This window comes from Mastigoproctus giganteus, chromosome 9, assembly GCF_048544385.1.
Source record: "Mastigoproctus giganteus isolate SK-2022 chromosome 9, ASM4854438v1, whole genome shotgun sequence".
Classification (NCBI taxonomy): Eukaryota; Metazoa; Arthropoda; class Arachnida; order Uropygi; family Thelyphonidae; genus Mastigoproctus; species Mastigoproctus giganteus.
The window spans coordinates 190,800,742-190,824,467 of record NC_143583.1 but is presented as its reverse complement, the minus strand read 5'-3'; the positions used below and the strand labels follow the sequence as shown (position 1 = coordinate 190,824,467).

The 23,726-nt window shown below is 37.1% G+C and overlaps 1 protein-coding gene across 2 annotated transcripts in view; it reads right to left on the bottom strand.

Annotated features, from left to right (window-relative positions):
• The window catches only part of LOC150080975 (ATP-dependent 6-phosphofructokinase-like), a 303,293-nt gene that overhangs the window by 177,938 nt on the left and 101,629 nt on the right, over positions 1-23,726 (bottom strand). For both annotated transcript variants that reach the window (XM_090381722.1, XM_090381723.1), the window contains exon 7: positions 18,440-18,535. In XM_090381722.1, the coding sequence (XP_090237848.1) occupies positions 18,440-18,535 (96 nt within the window). The remainder of the gene's footprint in view (positions 1-18,439; positions 18,536-23,726) is intronic.

Here is a 23,726-nt window from a genome sequence, read left to right as displayed (position 1 = left end):
CCAGGTACTCGCAAAAGCAATACTATAACAAAATGGTGGCAGAATTCAAATGTTTTTATATTGATGAAACACAGTGACAACAGACGTCAATGCTGAGTTTTTTTTTCAGCAATTCCAAAGGCCAAATGTAACAAACAAATTCACCAACTTAATCAGAGAAACAAATAACCACGCTACTACATTAAATCAAAAGTAACAAAAAATAATTTTTAAGCAATAAAGAAAGTTCCACTCAGCAGCTTCTAAAAAAAGCATTGCATTACAAATAACATTCACACCAGAAGAAACTCTCACTTCACAATTAGTTACCTGTTACTGCTGCTCAAATGGCACTACCAAAAAAGGTTAATCTTTCATTTATTTAAAAGGCTATCTGCTGTATGATGAGGGACCAGCAACAGGATATCATGGCAATTTCTCATTTTCTAAATAAATGACAGATTAGCTATTTCTTCAAAATGTTCAATGTCAGGGGAACTTCTTGGGATGGTGTTGATTTTTAGGCACAACAGTAACATAGGCTGTATGGCACCACTGTGTACAAGTATGTGAACTGATCTACAGGTTGAGCAGGCCAAATAACCTGAAATAACTCACAAAGAACCTCCCAGTCAAAAATCAATTAACCACGACTCTAACTGAAGAGTCATTAGAAATGAGGACAGTCTATAACAAGATTCAAATCCATATACTCCCAATGATTGTCAAGTAGCAAGAGCATTATACAGGCAGTTCTTGCTTTATGAGTTCCCAGGTTTACGAGTTTTTTTCTTCTTCAAAGTATCAGTATCAACAAAATCGAAACATTAATTGCAAAAAATGAATGCTAAACATTCATAAATACCACATTTCAAACCACGCGCGTAGCTATACAATACAATGTATCCAGCTTTATGATATTAATCTGTTCCAGAGATACCATCATATCGTGAAAATATTGTATTGTGAACCCAATAACATTGTTTTTTGATAATTCGTTCCACGACCGCAGAAGTTAATTTTTGCTATATAACTCTAGCAGGGATAAGGAGGTGATTATTCCCTTGTATAAGGCAATGGTCAGGCCACACCTAGAGTACTGGCCTGGAGGCCTAGGCCTGGAGGCCTCATTTCAAGAAGGATGTAGAGCTGCTGGAACGAGTACAGAGAAGGGCTTAAGTTTTGCTTTGCGAATTAGTGTCTGGAGACTAGGCACCAGCGAGGTGATCTGATAGAGGTGTACAAAGCCTTGAATGGTTTGAGCATGCTCAATGCTGATGGGATTCTTCCTCTTGCTCAGAATAATCACCTGAGAGGGCATAAATTCAAATTGAGGAAAGACAGATGTAGGATAGATGTGCGGAAATTTGCCTTTAGCCAGCGGGTGGTTGGTAGGTGGAACAGACTTCCATCCCTTGTCGTGGAAGTTGATAGCCTAAATAAGTTTAAGGCTCAGCTGGACAGGTATTTCGAATGAACAGAGGGGTGAAGTGGAAGTGGTTATTTTTTATTTATTTATTTCACTTTATTTTTTTTTTTTTGGCTGATGCTGCATAAGCTTGTTTTCTTGCATCAAATGCCTCTATTAATGCTAATGCTAACTCTCTAAAAGATCATTTTTATTGTGCAAATTGTATTAGTTACCAATTCAAATCATTAAACGCACTACACTTTCATCGTTATCGTATGTTATAGGAACCAATTTTGAACGCCTTTGTGACATTTTTCTAAAGCAGATTTCTGGAGGTCACAACCATAAAAACAATTTGCACTTTTCGGTTTATTGGGTTTTTTTCTGTTACTGCAATCAATTATAAACAAGTAGGAAACTCGATGTTATTGCATTTGCGAAAATACCGATAGCTGTAATTGTGTGGGTTTTTACGTTATTATGGTGGAATGTGTTTCCCCTTTACTGAAATCTTCAAATCGTATAAAAAACAAATTTTCAGAATCTTCTCTTCATTCTTTTTTTTTTTTTTTAAGCTTCGTAAACTTGTTACTCTGCACAAATCGTGTTAGTTGCAATTTTTATATTCCATTAAAAAATGCTTATGCATGCTATTGAATTTGTAAAGAAAATAGAAGATTATCTTGGAAACAAATGCCTCTTGAAACATTTCTGAAGAAGAAGACTCCTTGTGCAACAAACCAATGAGTGCCGAGCCAATAATAAGTGATCAAAAAGTGTGAAGAATAAAGATTCTTTAACATTTGTAAGTCATAAATAATTTCTTTATTATTATAATTTGCTTAAGACTGAAATACGTTAAAGGCTTTAACAATCAAACCAATTTGAAGCTTGTCTTAAACAACCTGTATAATAGATACAAACACAGAATACACTGCAAACCTATATATATATATATATATATATATATTGGTTTGCAGTGTATATATATATTGCTCAATTTTCACATCTACATTTTCGACAGAAAAACAGTTTACCAACAAACCATATATACCCCAATGGGCAGCCCAGCAAGCTGTATCATTGCCAATCTATACTTATACTGGTACGAAACATCACTACCTCCTGATATCTTCATATTCAGATATATTGATGATTTATTCGTAGCAAATTGCCCTAACTTCATACAAAACCTTGCCAATATATACAAAACTGAACTCACATTAGAAAAAACAAATGATAATAACAAAGCTGCTAACTACTTGGATTTGGATATAGACCTCAACAACCCCTACCCCACTGTCAATGTATATAATAAGCGAGACGCCTTTAACTTTAATATATTCAGCTTCACCCACTGGCATTCAAATATTTCCAAAAAAGTGCATGCCAACATCATCTTATCACAAATCATCAGAATAGCCACCATTTGCAATAACAAACTGACAGTGAGCAACATCAGAAACTTTTACAGCAAACTTCTAAACAACCAGTTTCCGGCAGCCTACTTATATTACCACATCAAAAAAGCTCTCAGTATAATCAAATATAAAAAAATTGATCAACTGTACCATAGATATCAATAACATCATGGCTAACTGATATTCCATACTACTGCTAGGCTTGTACATATGTATAATCAATACTGCCAGCCTCTTTGGGGTCTTGCAAGCATAGAAAACTTGTACCCCCCCAATTGGCTATCTATAGGAGCATTCTTTTACCATTTATATATTATTATTTATTATCTTCATATGCCATACAAAAACATACATGAAGGATGCTCACAGAACTATGTTCAGGGTCCTACTATAGGAATGGGTATAGCAACCTCGAACTGCCCTAGCACCATCTTTTTGCCTTCTTCAGTACTCTTTATGCTTTCCTACCCCCTACATTTTTATTTCTCGTGTGCCATTAGTTTACTGAACACAATACCCGTGATGCTCCTTTTCTGCTTTAAAACACTTTCCTCACCTATACAAAGTTCAGCAACTATATACTGCTACTTTGCTAGCCAACTATTCCTTGCTATCCTTCAATCGTTTTACCCTACCACTAACCCCTTTACATTCATAACATAATTGGTTAAATTAATTTTATTTTAATGATTCACTACTTCGCTAATTTAATCTTATTTATTTATTTATTTATTTTAATACATCTCCAACGTGTAACACGTGAGGTAACTAGCCCAACCTAATTAATTAATTAATTTTGATTTAATTTTAAACCCTTCCCAATTCCTTACACTAGGGGTCGCTAGCCTATACCATATACATTAGCCTACATTCAGTCAAAACATTTTATTTCTCCACAGCAGTACAGATCGCTACGACTCCACGTAAGTTATCCCATTTCTTGCTTTTTATTCTTTGTATTCTTTTAATCTTTACTTCCAGCCTCTGTCAGGTCAGCCATGAAATATATGTGCCGCATTATCAAAATTAATATTAAATTTAAACAAATTATTTAAACTGTCTTTACCTACCTTAAACAAACCTTACCTGCATTTCTCATGCGTGGGATGTGTATTTCATGTCAGAAACAGAAATCCTCCTCTGATTTCGGTGGCTTACCCTTGAAAAAGGCACTGAAATCACAGGACAAACTGCACTAAGTTATTCTTATTATTCCTTATTACTTCTCCTTTGTCTTAGCTCCCTTCTTTGTTCACCATGATCACGATTTCAGTTTCGTTTACCGTCTGCCTTCCATAACTAGCATTACTAGTACCGTAACGTTAGCGCACTGACCTTCACCACTACTAACTTATGTAGAAATTATGGTCATTGAATACTTTCTGCATATAGCAGTGTCCCAGGTCCATAATCCATTATTATTATTATTTTTACTATTAATAATATCTTAAACTGTCACTTCCTATAATATATATATATAAGGGTGGTTCAATAATCGCCCTCACCTACTTCCACATAACGCAGAGTCGTGATATTTTGTGTGTAGCATCATACATATCTTTGTACTAAAGGTGTAAAATTTCAGCCCTGTGTATTAATTTGTTTTTCTCTTACAGAGCTGAACATGTGATGAAGTAGCATCATGGACAAAGTTGAAGCCAGAGCTGTAATCTGGTATCTGTTCTTGTAGGGGAAATCTCCTAAAGAAATCCATGAGGAGATGACTGCTGTATATAAGGATGAAGCCCCATCCTATGGCATTGTGAAGCACTGGCACAGAGAGTTTAGGTGTGGTTGGACATTGGTAAAATCTGAGCCCATTCCAGGTCATCCCCATTCAGCCATTGATGACAGCACGATCAGAAAAATGGAGTCGTTAATCATGGAAGATTGCTGGATATCTGTGCATGAATTGTCCCAGGAGGTGAAGATTAGTGTGGGCTCTGTTGAAATAGTCCTTCACGACCAACTCCATTTACGGAAATTGAGTGCAAGATGGATTCCCCGATTATTGACTGGTTTCCAGAAGGCTGATCGACAAAAGTTGTTAGCCCTGTGCCAAAAAAATGAGGAAGACTTTTTCTCGTCTAATCACTCAGGATGAAAGTTGGATACACCATTTCGACCCTGAAAGTAAAAAGCAATCTATGGAATGGAGACATCATAGTTTCCCAACCCTCAAGAAGGCAAGGGTGCAAACGTCAGCAGGAAAGGTCTTGCTGACAGTGTTTTGGGATGAGAAAGGCATAATAATGACATTACCTGCTGAAAGGTAGAAAAATTACACGTGCCTATTATGCCAACTTACTCACAAAATTACAGCAGAAAAACAAAACATATAGGCGTGGTATGCTGTCTAAAGGTGTGAGAGTGCTTCAAGACAATGTCTCAGTTCACACTTATGAAACTGCAAAAACACAAACGGCCACTAGTGGATGTGAAATACTGCCCCATCCGGACTACTCATTGGATCTTGCACCATCGAACTTCTTCTTGCTTCCTTCTCTCAAATCATTTCTTCGGGGGACCCACCTCCCTGATAACAAAACACTCATTTCTGCAACAGAGTCATGGTTCAAAGACCAACCTCACCACTTCTACAAAAACGGTATCCGTAGCCTCATCCATCGATGGGAAAAAATGTGTAAATCTGCACGGTGGCTATGTACAGGACTAAAACCTGTGCCAATAATCAACAGGCTAGCACCTCTGCAGCTAGATTAGGGGAATTCTTTATTGAACCACCCTCATGTGTGTGTGTGTGTATATATATATATATATATATATATAAAATGTAATATAAAAGTTAGGCAAAGGTATTAAAAATAAATAAATAAATATAAAGCTATCACTAGAGGCAGCAAATGCAAATCCTCCACATGAAGCCTAATTATATCTGATAATTAAAATAAAATAAAAACATCAGCCAGTAGTACGGCAAAAAGGTAGAGCGAAACACAACGTAAAATAATATAAAATAAACAAACAGGGAAGGGAAAGTAAGGGTAATAAGACAAAAAAGTAGTCGATAATCCCCTGTATAATTTAGTCATTAAACCCAATTAATAAAAACGATGTAATTTTAAAATAATGCCAATTATAAATAATTTAGCGGTTCCTCCCCAGAAGGTACCAGTTCCAAAAGACGTGAAATATCACCAAAAAGGGGGTTAAAGAAACTACAAAAAATTAAAATATTCAAATGATAGACTGACCATCATGCCCCATATCGACAGAGGACCACGAGGCCAATAATGGTCATGGAATTGATATTTCCGCCTTTGCGATGATTTGTATGACGATTGAAATGCAGCGATTCCATGACCATTATTGGCCTCGTGGTCCTCTGTCGATATGGGGCATGATGGTCAGTCTATCATTTGAATATTTTAATTTTTTGTAGTTTCTTTAACCCCCTTTTTGGTGATATTTCACGTCTTTTGGAACTGGTACCTTCTGGGGAGGAACCGCTAAATTATTTATAATTGGCATTATTTTAAAATTACATCGTTTTTATTAATTGGGTTTAATGACTAAATTATACAGGGGATTATCGACTACCTTTTTGTCCTATTATCTCTACTTTCCCTTCCCTGTTTGTTTATTTTATATTATTTTACATTGTGTTTCGCTCTACCTTTTTGCCATACTACTGGCTGATGTTTTTATTTTATTTTAATTATCAGATATATATATATATATATATATATATGCAGGAATGAAATAATGTTAAATTGTAAAAATGTAGAAGCCGTCCTGTAGTTTAAAATACTCGAAGCAATCCAAGAACAAACCGGACCCTAGGCAACAATGGTTAAACATAAATATTAAATTCAATAAAAAATATACATAATTATCCAACCATGGGAAAAGATACTTTGCAAGGGACTTTGTCGAGGGCTAAACCTCTACAAAATACATAACCCATGGCTGGCAGAGCCATCAGTTTCTGTTGTCATCTGCCTGTATAACTAGGACCGAAAGATGTCGAAATGGACACATTAAAATAAAATAATAAAATAGAAATTAATAATAAAATAACAATTAAGTAGCTTATTAATAGTAATTTTGCAGAAGACAGGCTGGATGACATTTAGCCTGACCGATATCTGTAATCAAATAGTAAATAAGCAATGCTGAGAACCAAATAATCTGCTAAACATAAGCTAAATTAGCTAACAAAAGGATTGGATTGGATTTTATTGGCGCATTAGCAACTAAGGCTATAATGTGCGAAGACCAGGTAATTTCTAAAAATTTAACATCTCAGTGACCTAATTAATTAGGCCACCATGTCCAGATCTAAAAACAAAAAACATAAATAAATAACAATAACATATAAATTTTAAATACAATTAAAAACCTTTATTGCTATCAAAAAGCTAAAAATAGCAGACACGTTGTCATTGTCGGATAAAATCTGACTGAGTGTATAAGGCTCAGTCAGATGATTAAAAGCGGTAAAACGAATATTGCTAAAATCTGGACAGTCAATTAAAAGGTGTCTAATCGTTAAAATTGTGCCACAGGACACACACATAGGAGGGTCATCAGCCCTCAGCAAAAACGAATGAGTTAAATGACTGTGTCCTATGCGGGTCCGGGCAAGAACAACTTCCTCCTTACGATTCCTGCACAGACTAGACTGCCACGGTTCAATTACAGGCTTTATACGATATAATTTATTCGCAGTCTGTCTATTCCACGAATCCTGCCATTGGGAATATATCTTTTGGTGTATTATTTGCCTGTAGTCTGTATAGGGGACTGACAGGCAGCGGTTATTATTGGGAATTGCTGATTTGGCTGCGGCGTCAGCCAAATCATTTTCCCTAATCCCAATGTGGCTGGGAATCCAGCAGAAGCGGATATCATATTCACGTCCAAGGAGGAAGTGAATCTTCTGCTGAATACTAGACAGAACTGGATGAGGATTATATCTCACAGATATTAAAGCCTGTAACACGCTGAGAGAATCGGAATATAAAATGAACCGTTGGTATTGGCATTCACTAATGTGATGCAAGGCTAACTCTATAGCATGCAGCTCTGCAGTAAATATACTGCATTCAGAGGGAATCTGCTCCGATGTATTGCTGTCTGTAAAGACAGCAGCAGATCCCACATATGATGCCGACTTCGAACCGTCTGTGTAAACTGGCACGAAGTCAGAATGTTCAGCTCGGTGTGCTGAATAAAGCTGCAGGTAGACAGAAGATGGAGTGTCCGACTTTCCCCAATTTCTAAGGGACAAGTCACATGTTGGAACAAGAGCATGCCAGGGTGGAAGTGGTTGCTTTGGTGTTTTGGGCAACCTTGTCTACCTTAATATTAAGTTCTTTGAGTAGCTCTTGGAGACGAATACCAAAAGGACGATTGGCAGTCTTACGGGTGTTGTACAAATTTTCCCATTGTGGCTCAAAAACGGATAGCCACGTAGGATGGTCTGGCAGGGATTAGAGTTTTAAGGCATACTTTAGAGACAACTCTTACGTCGAAGTGATAATGGTGGTTCGTTTGCTTCGACGTATAAGCTCTGGACAGGAGATGTTCGAAATGCTACAATAGCGATACGGAGAGCCTGATGATGGACAGGATCCAGCCATCGAAGTACACTGTCTCTGGCCGAATTGTATACCAGGGACCCGTAATCTAGTCTGGATCGTACAAGTGCACGGTAGATGCTTAGTAGGGTGCATCAATCTGCACCCCAAGATGTTGAGGAAAGAGAGTGCAGAATATTCAGCCCTCTTGTGCACTTTGGAGTTGACAGATGTGATCCAGAAAGGTCAGCTTTTTATCGAATACGAGTCCCAAGAATTTTGTGTCCGCTGCTACTGGAATTGCATTTTGTCCGAGCTTTAATTCAGGTTCAGGATGAAGATTACGCTTACGACAAAAGTGTACGCAAACAGTCTTCTCCGGCGAGAACCTGAAGCCATTAGCAAGAGCCCAGGAGTTAAGGCGATCAATAGCTTTCTGCAGTTGTCTTTCAATAACCCTCATGTTGCATGACTGACAAAATATGCTAAAGTCATCAACATAGAGGGCACTGTTTACAGTTGGAGGAAGTTGTTCTGTGATGGAATTTACTTTGATGGCAAAAAGCGTGACACTTAATACTGATCCTTGTGGTACTCCCTCCTCTTGGCTGAAGGAACGAGAGAGTGAGGATCCCACACGAACTTGGAAAGATCGATTGGCTAAAAGGTTTTTAATAAAAATGGGGAGTTGCCCCCTAAGGCCAAGGCTATGCAGATCTTTTAAGATGCCAAATCTCCAAGTTGTGTCATACGCTTTCCCCATGTCAAAGAACACCGACACCAAGTGTTCGCGTTTTAGGAAAGCATCCCGGATAGATGTTTCCAGTCTAATAAGATGGTCCAAAGTGGACTGGTTCCTTCGGAAGCCGCACTGGATGTTGGAGAGAAGGTCATTGGATTCTAGATACCATATTAAACGAGAATTAACCATTCTCTCCAGGATTTTGCACAGACAGCTAGTCAGAGCAATAGGACGATAATTGGTGGTGACTTTTGGATCCTTTCCTGGCTTAGGAAAGGCAAGAACGATTGCCTTTCGCCAGGAGTCCGGAAACTGCCCTTCAATAAAGATTCTGTTATACAGAAGGAGCAGACAATCCATAGATTTTGGTGAAAGATGTTTAATCATTTCATAATGGATGCCATCTCGTCCAACAGCACTTGCTTTGGAAAGAGCGAGGGCTCTTTTCAGTTCCTGAATAGTGAAATCCCCGTTGTAGGGATAAATGCAATTAGATTTAAAGTTAAGTGCCTTTTTTTTTCGATTTTATATTTCAGGACCAGGAACTCTGGGGAATACGAAGATGTTGCAGAAATGTTAGAGAATGTTTCCCCAAGAGAATTGGCTATTGCAGTTGGATCTGCAATAGCGCATCCATTATAATCTAGGATTGAAGAAGGGTGGGATGTATATTTTCCCTTCATTTTCCGGATTTTATCCCAGACTACCTTAGAGTTGGTAGACTGGTTAATAGATGATGTAAAACAGATCCACGATTCCTTTTAACTCTGACGACGGATGTAGCGTGCTTTGGCTCGTGCACGTTTGAAGGCTATAAGGTTGTTCGTGGTAGGATATCGGCGAAATATCCCCCACGCTTTGTTTTGAGCCTTTTTTGCTGCTGTGCATTGTGAATTCCACCAAGGTTTGGGAAATGGTGGAAACCGGGCAGATGTTTTTGGAACAGCGTTCGCAGCTGCTTGGACAATGATTTCTGTGATGTACTTTACTGCCTCATTGATCGGCTCCCGACTGACTGTACTGAGGTCAAAATTTGCCTGATGTTGGAAGGCAGTCCAGTCAGCCTGATCAATCTTCCACCGTGGTAACCTAAAAGGAAGACATGGTCTCCCACTGTGTAAAGAGGTTATCACAGGGAAGTGATCACTTCCGTATGGATTCTCCTCCACTTCCCAAGTGAGTGAAGGGAGTAGAGAAGGGGAGCAGATAGAGAGATCAATGGCAGAAAAAGTACGGGTAGGCATGTGGAAGAAGGTGTTCGTTCCAGTATTTAGAAGGGAAAAGTCATTGTCATTTAGCGTATGCTCTATGACTCGTCCCCTTCCGTTGATGTTAGCACTACCCCACAGGGTATTATGTCCATTCATATCCCCGAGAAGTAAGAAAGGGGGAGGCAACTGCGTTAGAAGATCATCAAGGTCTTCCTGGGAGATGTCAGTGGGTCAAAAACAATTGATGTATCCAGCTTTGATCTCATCGGGAGGTTTAGGAGAGTTAAAAGTCAGGATAACGCTCCTGGTTTTAACAAGTTTTCCTTCCCTTCGTGCAGTAATTCTTTTGACGGCAATAACTCCCTGTGGTTTTAATTCGGAGCAGATTTCCTCCTCGGTTACATCGAGAAGGTCCCACTCCGAAATGACACCTCTCGATGAATTGAGTGTTCTGTGTGGCGTCACTGTTATAGGGATTCCTCCGATTGATGTTGTTCGGAGTAGATGTTCGGATTGCCTGTCATTTTTAGTTTCAATTAAAAGGTCTCCAGAACGAAGCCTCTTAACTGATTTGGGTGAACCTGCTAACCCGTCTAACCCTTTTTGAATAAAAAAGGGCGACATTTTACCAATTGGTGTTTCATTGGTGGAATGCATAATTAAGAACCTTGGGACAGGCCCTGATGGTAATTCCGTTCGCTGCCTCTTTTTAGCAATAATGCTATCTGTCTCCTTTTCATTGATTTCAGATAGGGACCGGGTTGAGGCCCCTGAAGAAGTGAGTTTATCAGGATTCATGGAGTTTTTTTAATTGTTCAGTGCCCGGGCTCCCCACCCACCACGGAGCCCAAAGGGACGCCCACTACCCGGCATGCAATAAATGCGCTCGGGAGTGGAATGCCAGGGCTACCCAGACACTATACCCGCACCGCTGCCAGCCTGAATCCTGTCCCTCGGACCATGAGGGTAGGGGCGTGGCATTGACATGGTTGACCCTCGCAGGCGAGCCTACTAGCCGATTGATCCTAGCCGGGCCTTCCAGGACCACCCGTCTTGTCGAAGCAGGGGCCAAAGTGGTGTATTGAAGCTGGGCCCCTCAACCACCAGGATCCCCCTTTCCGAATTTCCATGGGTCGCAGCGCACGGCAAACAAGCCGGATTCCATTGATGTAAGCCTGGAACCTGGGCTGTGGGCGTTGGATCCCAGTGATGCTAGTCTGGAAGTCCAGCAGCGTCACTGGGAGGTCCCCTCACCACGTACAGGTGCCCACGTCGAGAGGCTAACAAAAGGAGAACGGAGAGAAGGCTAGTTAAAGTAATAGTACCTCAATCCCCCTCGAATTGCTCTAATAGTTCTTGAGGTATGAAAAATAAGAATAAGATAGTAAAAAGTGAAGGAAAAGTGTTTATACGATTGTACATAGGATGGTACCGGGAGCGTAACTTCCCAACCCTATAAGAAAGGGATCCTGGTATAGTAAGATAATATCAGCAAAGAAGAGCCGGTAAAAAATGGTAATATATAACAGAAATATATTGAAAAATGGAATACCGGAATGGCTAATTCCTAATATAAATTTACGCTTTAGTAATTTGATTCTATATATATATATATAAAGAATTTATATTATTAGTATAAAATATAGTAAGTAGATATTTATGCTTAGAATTAGACTAATGAAAATATGGTGTACCCTGGGAGCGATATACGTGTTGACCGAAAGGGGGGGGGGAATAAAGGAGTCGAAATTAAAATAACAATAGAAAAAATAAACCAAATGGAATTTTGAAGAGACGACCAAGGTGGAAATAGCATTGCATGCTATTTCCACCTCGGTCGTCTCTTGTTCTCAATTGTTTAAGGAAGGTCGGTTCATGACAAATATTAGTCCTAAAAAGAAAAATGTCCTGTTGTTCCCATTGTACTGGTATAAGTTGGCTGTCCAGTTTCAGTTCAGTATCTGGCTACTGCAAGTAACAAAATCAGTGCATTAACTAGGCAGTTTAAATCCTAACGGTCACAAAAACAGAAGAAAGTATAAAACAGTCCTCTCAATTTTATATTTCAAAAGGGAATTTCAATTCCAAATGATATTAGCTATTTTATAATTTAAGTCAATAGTTAATATAAAGTCTAAGTAGTTTATTTTAAAAGAAAATAAAGTGCCTCTACACATTACAGCTTTACATGTTATTTTATTGCAAGAAACAATATCAAGGTGAAATAAAATAGACAAAAGCAAATACCAAAAATTGATTAATTTTTCAGTATTAAACACTGTAAATAGTTAATATACAACAGCATTCTACTAACTCAGTTGAGAAAGCATGTTGACCACTTGTCTGGTTTCAAAAATGTATCAAGATGTGATGTTCTGCATGTTGGCAAAACATCACATGCAGTATTCTACCAGCACACACTGAAATGAGTGCTGTCCACAACAACGTTTTCAATGCTCATCTGGACTGCTGCATAGAAATATAATAGTTATATTGTAGCACGTGATGCACAGCATTTTGAATGCTCATGTAGTATCGCTCTAATATCAACACCTGCTCATATGATGCTGATGAAGACTGGACAGCTGACCGGGCTAGCCGGGTCGGTAAAGTGCCTGCCTGGCAACCCAAAGGTCATGGGTTTGAATCTCGCCTCGGGCTTGGATCAAAGTACTGCAAAAACCTTGGGAGGTGCATTATGGCCACAGAAGCCGATGCGCCAACAACTACCAAAAAAAAAAAAAAAAACTGGACACATCGTTTTTGATTACCCCACTTATGTTATGAGGAATCACTATCTTCTAAGGAGCCTATCCTGGTGAATGAAGAGTTTCAATTCCTTTAAAGTAATAAATTTCTGGTCTGAATTCCATAGCAGAGGCTTCCTTCATGAGGGGGTTGACCTTTTCAGACATCAGCACCCAAGCTACCCAGAATGTTCCAGTTTCCCCATTTTTCTATATATGCATACTGTATACATATGTCCCTCTATGTATAAAAGGATGAAATATGCTGGCTATGGCTTGTGCCTGGTCAGAGCTAATCTTTGATTTTGGTTGACCCCATCTTGCTATCAAGCCTGTCTCCTTCCCTAGCTCTGATTACGCCATCTTGTTCTTTGTTGACCAATAATATTTCAGAGGTGAGATCTTTACTGGCACTTCTGGTTATTTGGGTTTTTTTTTTTTTTTAGGAGCATTAGCAACTAAGGCCATATTGCTCAGGGATATGCGGTGGTCATTCCTTGACCTTTCCGCATCCTCCGTATTTGGTGGTCACAGGTTTTAACCCCGGTCTAATCAAGAAGCGTGTACTACGCACTGCTGCTGCTCCTGCCCAGCTGGCTATGGAGGCACCCACTGGCACTTCTGTTGCCTAACTGGCTGAGTGATGCAGGAGCAAACTTTGGGTGTGAGCCTCCAGAATTTACTTCCTCACCTTCTCGTGGAGGGGGCAGGAATCAGCCAATCACACAACGCTAAACACAAAACCTACAATAACAATGACTGGGTTAGCAACAATCATGGTGGGGGGAATCAACCCCTGATACCACTTAGATATTCAAACTATGTCCCCTATGTTGCTACTGCAATAAGATTTGAAGTCATAGTGTAGTTACAAGAGCCTCAGTTCACATTGATGGTTTAACTAATGCACTGCATTTCCACTACAAAAAACTGGGAAATTTTATTTCCTTTTAAACAAGGATTTATTTAATTACATACAAGTTTTTAAAAATATCATTATTAAAAATTCTTTTATTACTGTTTATTCTGATTGACTCAATCAGAAATATCTATTCACAACTGTATTGGGAATGCACGAAGGTAGGACAAATGTCTGTAACAAAAAAAAATAATAATAATAATAAATATTACTATTCGGTATAGAAATACATCTTATTTTTAAAATCCCACATATTATTAACCTGGAAAAACAATTGAGACATATTCACAGTGGACAAGTTACAGGGTTTTAAAGTTGTGGCTGAAAAATATGCAATGTGTTTACAAAAATTAAAGTAAAAAAAAAAAGTTTCAGAAAAAGAAAATTACAAAAAAAAAAAAGTTTCTGATACAATAAACATTTTATTTTCATGCTAACCAAGGAAATAGGAAAAAAAATTATGCTGGCTTTGCTGCTGTGTTGTAAGTTTATAAACATTCAAGAATAAAAAAATTAGCTGGTTACGGAGGATTTATTTTAAATATTTAAAGCTTCACATTCTCACAAATGAAATGGGGTTTGGCCAACATCAATTTAATATATAGAGCAATTTGATACACATATTTGGTATACATAATTCAGTAGTATGTGACAACTTGATACAAAACGAGTTCTGTTTTGTACCAAGTGTGTTGGCAATTGGGAAATTGAACGTGTGCACAACAATGATGTGAACATGGGCTTGCCACAATTATCAGGAAATTTGCTATGCTCCTGCTAAAGAATGGGCTGCAGGTTGGAAAACCAGCAGGAGAGCCACAAAAATAGACAATATAAAAGTTAAATGTTTTCCTTTTTTTCATCAATGGCTCATAATGCCTTTAACTTCTCCAGTAACAACACAGAACTAATAGATCAAGAAATCAGATTCAGTTGTTTTAGATTTTGTGCCAGGTAAGTAACCCATGCACAGTACTAAGTACTATAGGTTCTAATACCACTCATGTTTGGGATTTTCATTAAAAAAAATTTAAAAAAAAAGTGAAGCACATGATGGATCCATTGTCTGTAAGCTGCATATATCACTATGATCAGTCAGTGTTTTTGTGAAATGCTGCTAAATGCTTAATAACAACAATAAAAATAAACCTGCAGCCCATTCTTTAGTAGGAGCACAGCAAATTTCCCGATAATTGTGGCAAGCCCATGTACACATCATCGTTGTGCATACGTTCAATTTCCCAATTGCCAACACACTTGGTACAAAACAGAACTCGTTTTGTATCAAGTTGTCACATACTACTGAATTATGTATACCAAGTCAGTCATTTACAGGATTCAATCACTGATGAGACATGGACTCCCCCCACCCCCAAGCCTTTTTCCTACAGTGTGGAAGATAACAATGGTAATCACTTGGGCTGCAGGTTGGAAAACCAGCAGGAGAGCCACAAAAATAGACAGTATAAAAGTTACTAATTTTTTCCTTTTTTTCATCAATGGCTCATAATGCCTTTAACTTCTCCAGTAACAACACAGAACTAATAGATCAAGAAATCAGATTCAGTTGTTTTAGATTTTGTGCCAGGTAAGTAACCCATGCACAGTACTAAGTACTATAGGTTCTAATACCACTCATGTTTGGGATTTTCATTAAAAAAAAATAATAAATAAAATAAATAAAAAAAAAAAAAAAAAAAAGTGAAGCACATGATGGATCCATTGTGAGCTATGAGGACCAGGAGACCAAAAGCCACTTACTGACAGAGAGCAGATATAAATAAGATGGCTTATTGCTTTTATACAAGTATAAGGATATTTAAACCTATACTAATCTAGTAGCAAAGATTGACCAAACATTGGAAAACTAGATTAAACTTGGTTAACAGAGAGACTAGACATAAAGAAAGTAAATACAGAAGTAATATTTTAAACAGAAAACTGTTGGAACTATCAGTTTACCAATACTAGTACGACTGATGAGCTGAAAAGTGAGGGGGCAGAAGCTTGGTAAACGAGGCCACATGTTAAGAGAGCATGGATGGGATGGGTTGAGGGATAGGTGTGAGAGAAGGGCCCTCCATAAAAAAAAATTATAAATTCTTTATTTACTTTTATTTCCAACTTACTTCTTCTTGCTTCTCAACTCAATCATGGTACTGACATTCCACTAGCTTTAACAGCTCTCCATAAGAAATGTATAATGTGGGTTGCAGAAAACTGGTAAACCAATCAGCATCCATTCATCCTTTTCTTCTTCCCCAATTATTTTAGCTACTTTTATTCCCAGAAAATACCATAAGAACTAAAGCAGCTGATGCACAAAAAAATCCCTAACTAACAACTACTGAATGATACCATGACTGAAAATAAAATACAGTAGAACACCGGTTATCTGGAATAATTTAAAAGGCTGATTTTTCTTTCTTTTTTTTTTTTGTATTAATGATAATATTTGAGACAAATGTTTATTATGCTACAATAGTATTTCTGTGTTTTTTTACATCATATATCTGGTGAAATGTTAGATTAGGACTAGTGGGTTTTCTTCAACCATGAGTGAGTTTTATCATTTGCTTCCATGAACCCAATTTTTCTTGACATATTTTGTTCTCTTCATTTCATATTATCAGTAATATCAGCCAAAAACTATCAGCCAAAAAAATGTCAAAGAAAAGAAACAGCACTGAAATGAGCAGAAAATCAGGAGGAAAGCGATATAATCAAATTGATATTATTAAAGAACCCGAGACATTATAGCAGCAAAAAAAAAAAAAAGTGTCACAAAAAACGACTGAATATTATTTTAAATTTTTTTTTCAACAAAATATGCAGTAAAATACCTATCCGAATATACATACATATGCAAATATGTGAATTTATGTTTAAGTTATTATTATTAGCTCTCTATACTTTAAAAAGTTTTCCTCCTAGTAATATTTATTCGAGCCAATGGGAGAAGAGGGTTGGGTAATTATGTCACTTATTCGAGCATAACTGCCTCCATAATGTTCACCAACCTTGTGCACATGGTACACTGTCTAATACATGACCACGCCCGCATCATTTGATGTTCCATTGTAATTTTAGCTGATGAAGGGACCCAATATAGTTTGTATATTTATAAATAGTTTAGTATTTTGTAAATATTTTAAATATTTGTATAGTTTGTAAATATTTTAGTCCTGCTCTTTTGGATGCAATAATATTGCTCATGCTTTTCATAGGCCATTTCCTGATTAGATATTGATCAGTGCATTTCGACAGGTGTGTCTGGAATCTGTGATGTTTGATTTGCTAATTACATGTACTAATGTAGTAATTAACACAATGCCATGACCTAGATTGGCAATCGATTCTGAGAGAAAATGACACCATCATGAGTCTTCGTGGAAATATTGAGAGAAATATGCCGAAAGGTTATGAACTAATCACAGAAAAGTTCGATGACGATGGAGCAAGTAGAAAATCAATGCTACAGGAAGCGGGTAGCTAATAAGAACGAAAAACAGACTGAAACTCAGCAAACTGTTAAATGACTCAGATATAACGTACGATCTTTACAAGTTCCTGATAACGAAGAAACTACTGAAGTATCATATTGCGATTTAGGTGATATGGTAGATTAATGTCAACATTGCGGCGGATTATCTTATCTTTTCATGGCGAACTCTGAAGAGCCGCACATTTGTGTTGTCACGGAGGGAAGGTATTTTTGCCAATGGCAGATACCTATCCAAAAACACTTTAAAGACTTTGTTTGGCAACACAGAAAAAGGGAGACACTTCCAAAAAAACATTCTAGTCTACAACAATCTTTAAGCTTTTGCGTCTTTTAATGCCAAAAATGCGGACTTTCAAGTTGACAGCAGCATTATACGATGCAAATACGAGAAGGTGCCATGGTAAAAGGAACAACGAGTTTAATGTCCATTACAGACATTCCACAATTCAGCCAAATCTACATTTATGATGATGGAGAAGCGTTAATGGAATGAGCTAAAAAAGTGAAAATGACTGACATAGAATTGAATGTTTTCTCATTCGAGTCCACATCAGCAGGGGGCAGAAGCCTCCAGTTTTTAATTATATAAATTTGTATTTTTCACACTATTTAAAGTCTTTTTCTTTTACATTAATACATTATAACAGAATTTATTAAATTTTACCTTACGTTTGATTATCCGGAAGTGATCTGACAATAATTATTCCAGAAAACTGACACTCTACCCTTTGCAAAAATGAAGTTTGTTTTTTTAGGTTATTGATGTATTACTAAGTATGACACTGGTGAACAACGTGATTTAGTCTAGAAATATGAAAATACTGCAGCAGTGATGACAGTTCTCCCCTTCAATAACCATAACCATTTTTTTTTTCAGAATAACTATTATATTATTTAACATAAACTTCACCATTTAGTTAAAACACAAATAGGTATTTCAGAAAAATATTTATACCCTTACCTTTCTGACAAGGTCAGCTGTGATAGGATTCCCTTCCCTATCTGTGGCACCCTCTGCCACTAGGATAATATTCAATCTCTGACCAAACTGGCGTTCCTAAAATATTTAATCTGATATATATTTGATACTCCTATTGTATTCACTACAACTGATTAAAGTATAAACCAGTACAAATTGCATATTCTGTATTCATACTATTGAATTTAGCCTGCAGTTAATTTAAATTTTAAAATATTAACAAATTAAAAATCACTACTGATTCATGCTGCATTCATTGACCATAACTACCAAAATACATGTGGATTTTTAAAAATATGCTTTTTTTTCTATTTTTGGGACATGCTATTTTATTATTAAAAGATAGCATGATTAAATTTCAAGATTAAACTCATTCCTTCTAGTTAGAACAGGAGTTGGCAACCTTTTTCCTTCTGAGTGACATTTCTCTTCAATATAACTATAAAAACGTTCATGCAGACAGGTATACGAACAAAGAAATAAGCAATTCGAACGAGCTTCATGACATCAGCATGTCACAGAAAATCCTCCAGCATTCTAGATGCACATGTGCCTAGGATTGCCAATGTTTCGATTAGAAGCATCATCCATATTATCTGTCAACTTCTCATGCACATGAGAAGTTGACAGATCATATTAAACACCAAATAAAAACTGATTAACAAAATTAATTTGTTAATGCTCCAACTGCCTTAGATAATATTGCAAATAATTAAGTGTCAGCCAGAAATAACAGTGACTATTTCGAATAAAAAGTAAACAGAGTTAACAGTGAATATTATGAATTTAGTCCCCAATTTGTGCTATTTATTTACAAGAAGTAATGCTCATTCTTTAGAAGGTATGAGTGTACATCTGTGGGCTACTAGTTGTACATTCATGCTGTTGTGGTGGGGGGTGAAGAAGGGGGTACTGCTTTTTTTTTTTTATCTTATTTTAGTTTAAATGGAATTGAAATAATGGGCACATCAAGCTGCATGTAGCATGAACTTCCTTTAATTTCTTAAAAAATTACAGATTGTTCTCAAAAGTTTCATGGTACTTCCTGTACCACGTCTTCAGTGACTGTATGGATAAACAGAACTGGTAAATTATGGAAATTTCATTTACACAGAGTAATAAATAAATTTTTCTGTTTATACTCCACAACAACCACACAGTCAGAGGAATTCACAAGATACAGAGAATACAAGAAACAGCAGCACCGTATTTAGCAGTCACAGGCTTGAACCGCGGTCACTCAAAACACACATACTTATGCACCCTCACCACTCAGCTACGGTGGCAGTTTTGTTAACTTGATTACATATTTTTTACATATTAATATTGTTGTTGTTTTGGTTTTTAGGAGCATTAGCAACTAAGGCCATATTGCTCCGGGGATATCCGGTGGTCATTCACTGACCTTTCCGCATCCTCCGTATTTGGTGGTGACGGGCTCGAACCCCAGTCTAATCAAGAAGTGTGTGCTAGGCACTGCTGCTCCTTCCCACCTGGCTACAGAGGCGCCTACATATTAATATTTAGCCTTTAGTACTTATAGGCATAATAGATCCTCAATTAGTCAACAGACAGTTATTAGTGAACATCTGGTAAAGATTAATTTTAGCAGTTTAGATAACTTTAAATCAGTTAATAATTTACTCAATAAGCTTAATTTAATCAAATTAAACTGAAGTAAATGGATAGCAATATACACTTAAATTTCAGTAATGCTGTCTTTGTGACATCATCAGCCTCACATACCAAGACAGTGGTTTACAATTAATTGTTTTATACTGTACTCTCTCAAAATAAGAATTTTATTAAAACTCAAGTTAAGGTCTGCCTCAGGGAGGCAATATTCAGAGAGAAGAGATTTGGATTTTGGCAGCTAATCTTTGTGAACATCTAATTGTGTGTGGGGGGGGGTTAAATATTAGAAGGGGGACAGAAGCTGTTTTTTTTTTTTTTTTTAGGTATAATTATTATGATTTCCATTTTTGTTTTTCACCTGCTCTAGTACTCTGCTTTTGAAAATATGCATGTGGTTAATGTAAATTAACTGAAACAAACGCATCTGCATACCTTTGTTTCAGCTAATATAGTTAGTTATGCCAATAATGAAGAACTTTGTGAACAATGGAATTTCAGCAAAGGTGTTGCTGAAATTCCATTGTTCTCAACACCAGATATGGAATTCAGGATTGGATTTTGTTACTAGGCTGTGGTCCATGTCATTTATGTTCTTTAATTATTTTGAATAATCTAACAGTTTGCCCAAATATGATTTTTGGCAAATCTTTGCATTATAAATTATACACTGGGTGTTTTGTGGTAAGAGTCTTAGTCAAGAGTGAAGCTGGGGAGGAGGTTTTTACCATATTTTTAATGGTGTTAGCTCTTGTAAATCTGGTGTACAACCCATATTTTTTTGATGTGAAAAGATCTTTGGCAGCACCTACTAAATTTCAGACTGAAGTAAGACCAATTTGTCGTGAAAATGTGACGCGGAAATGATGTAAATTATGTCACCTTCTAAATGACGATAACTCAGTCACTAATGTTGATTCGGTACGTCATTTCCATAAATGTATTAATTTTTGCGTTTGTTATGTATTTGGATTTGCATATATTGATTACAAAATAAATAGCTTTTGTACTGTATATATTTTATTGATCATTCACAAATTTCCATAATTTCAGCTGGAAGGCAAGATACAATCGATTTATGAAAACTAAAGTTGGAGATGTATACTTGGGATTGCATTGTATCTAAATGTATCTGAAAACAGCATCGATTGAGGTACCTGATCTTGTAGTTGAAATTGAAGGATTAGTGTTGAGAGTTAGATCAAACGTTTCCTGCAGGAAAGTAATTAACAGTTTAGTTTCTTTCAACCTGAAGTTAACGTTGAAATTGCCCGTCATGACCATGGGTATGCCAGTACGAATACAGCAACAAAACAAAATGAACAAAGTCAATTATATCCTGTATATCACTGTTAGGAGAAATATAGACAACCATTGTAAGTATCACTTGGCCATTGGGTAACAAGCACTCTGCTGTCCATGTATATCAACCAAATATTGAAGCCTGCTTTAACCACTCACTTTCTTACTAACCCTATCAAATAGCTGTGACTTGTGTATTTTCTTGCATTTTATATGCACATTTATACAATGATCACTGGCGCCTCCGTAGCCAGGTGGGCAGGAGCAGCAGCACGTAGCACATGCTTCTTGATTAGACCGGGGTTCGAGCCCGTGACCACCAAATATGGAGGATGCGGAAAGTCAGGGAATGACCACAGCATATCCCCGGAGCAATATGGCCCTAGTTGCTAATGCTCCTAAAAACCAAATAACAAACAAACAATGATCATCATCAATCTCCCTCGGCAAGCAATGGATCATGTTTACTGAAACATGAACATTGATCACTTGGCTGAGAATGCTGTATTGTCCATATGAGTGTCTTGGGCACCTTATCAGCATGAACGGGAAGCAAGGAGAAATCAGCCTCTGTCACTAAATTCAACTTCAGTAAATGCAAGGGAATTTCTGGGTAGACAAAGCCATTCTACTTAGCACCCAGAATAGCACTGTTCTTAAGTGATTCTCTACAGCTATTACACACAAGGATCCTGTTGACATCAACATCAGGAAATGCAGTGCATATCAATGGTGTATCTTTAGCAGCTGGTTTCTTTGTGTTGTTTTCAAACCATAGACGGTCGCAAATGTAGCATACAGAACAGAAATCATTTTCATAAATATCCATTCAAACTCTCGATGCACATTCTTATGTAAATAGTAATCTGCGTAAGGAAAAGGAGCTTGATCGTTGAAACTCATCTGCTCCGCAATTGGAGAAATGTTCTGTTGTACATAATTAATATCCACTTTGAGTATATCATTGTTAGATGAAGGGGCATTGTTGGTTGAAGGCACTGATAAATCCAACGATTGATTTTCTATTTGTCTTTTATGCAATCTCAATAGTCTATGTCATTGTTGTGCACTCATTGTGCCCTCCGCCTTTATTTTCTTAGGTTGGCTTGCTTGATACTCTTGCCAACACACTGCATTTGACTTCAACATCATTGAACACTCAGCTATAGCAGTGTGGCATTCGGTCCCTTTCACTAATCAGAAAATTATGAAAACATCTATAGCAGCACCTAACAGTGGAATGTAACAAAAATGCAGATTGCAACAATACAAATACTTGTATTTGTATTGTTGTAGTAGTAGTAAGATTGAAGTAGCCTTTCCCAATTGAATATTTTTTGTGTCCAGGAGGGTTAATGAGTTATAAATCCAGTTTAATGTAAAAATACAAATATATACTAACAGGCAGTAGCTTTCGAGACTGGCGTGTCTCTTCATCAACTGAAATTCAAATACAAAAATACAACGGATAAGTGCAATGAGCTGAGTAAGGCACGCTAATCATGTGCCATTGTTGTTGCATGGATGTGCGCTGCTTTTACTCCACTGATCATCTAGCATTAAAACGGTTGGCTCTAGGATGGGGTGTAGATGTATGCCTTTGTGGTGGTTTATTGCCTTTGGATTGTTTAATACGTTAAGTGACTCTAGCCATAGGCGGTGGCGAAAGTGTCGTGAGTGGTCTACTACTTCAAAGTCATGTTCGGGATCAAGATCGTGGTTGGTGACCCAAATGATACGTGTATGTTATTTCAACCATGGACCCCAGTACACCAGGCCCATTTGTTACTAGGGTTAATGAGGTTGTATTAATAACTAGGTCAATTTGTTGCTGTATTATGGTTTTTGCTTCATCAAGAAGAATATTTTAAACATGCTGTATGTCAAATGAAATTAACACACCAGTGTTATTGAGGTTATGTTCTGAAGTTGTTCATGTATGTGATACAAGTTTTTTTTATGGACCTTGCATTATTTGGGAGAATTGGAGTGATTATACTTATCAGCCACTGTGCTACATTGCATCCAAGGTGGGTTTTTCTATTGATAATGGATTTAACGGGGTATCCTTCTTTCTGGGATTTTATGTTCCAGAATTACATCAGGGTTTCTAGGTTATCTGGAAGTAGGTTCTTGAATATGTTTTCTTCTATTTTGTTTTTTTATTTTGGATGTTTTAGTTTTGCCTTTATCTTATTTGCGATTCTGTTCATAGGATTTTTTTTTATTACATAGTAGGTCTCATTAGCTGCTAGTAGGTTGAGAAGTTTACTTTTGTAATCTTCAGTATTAACGAATAAATGGCATTTCCTTTATCAGCTTTTGTATGTTACTG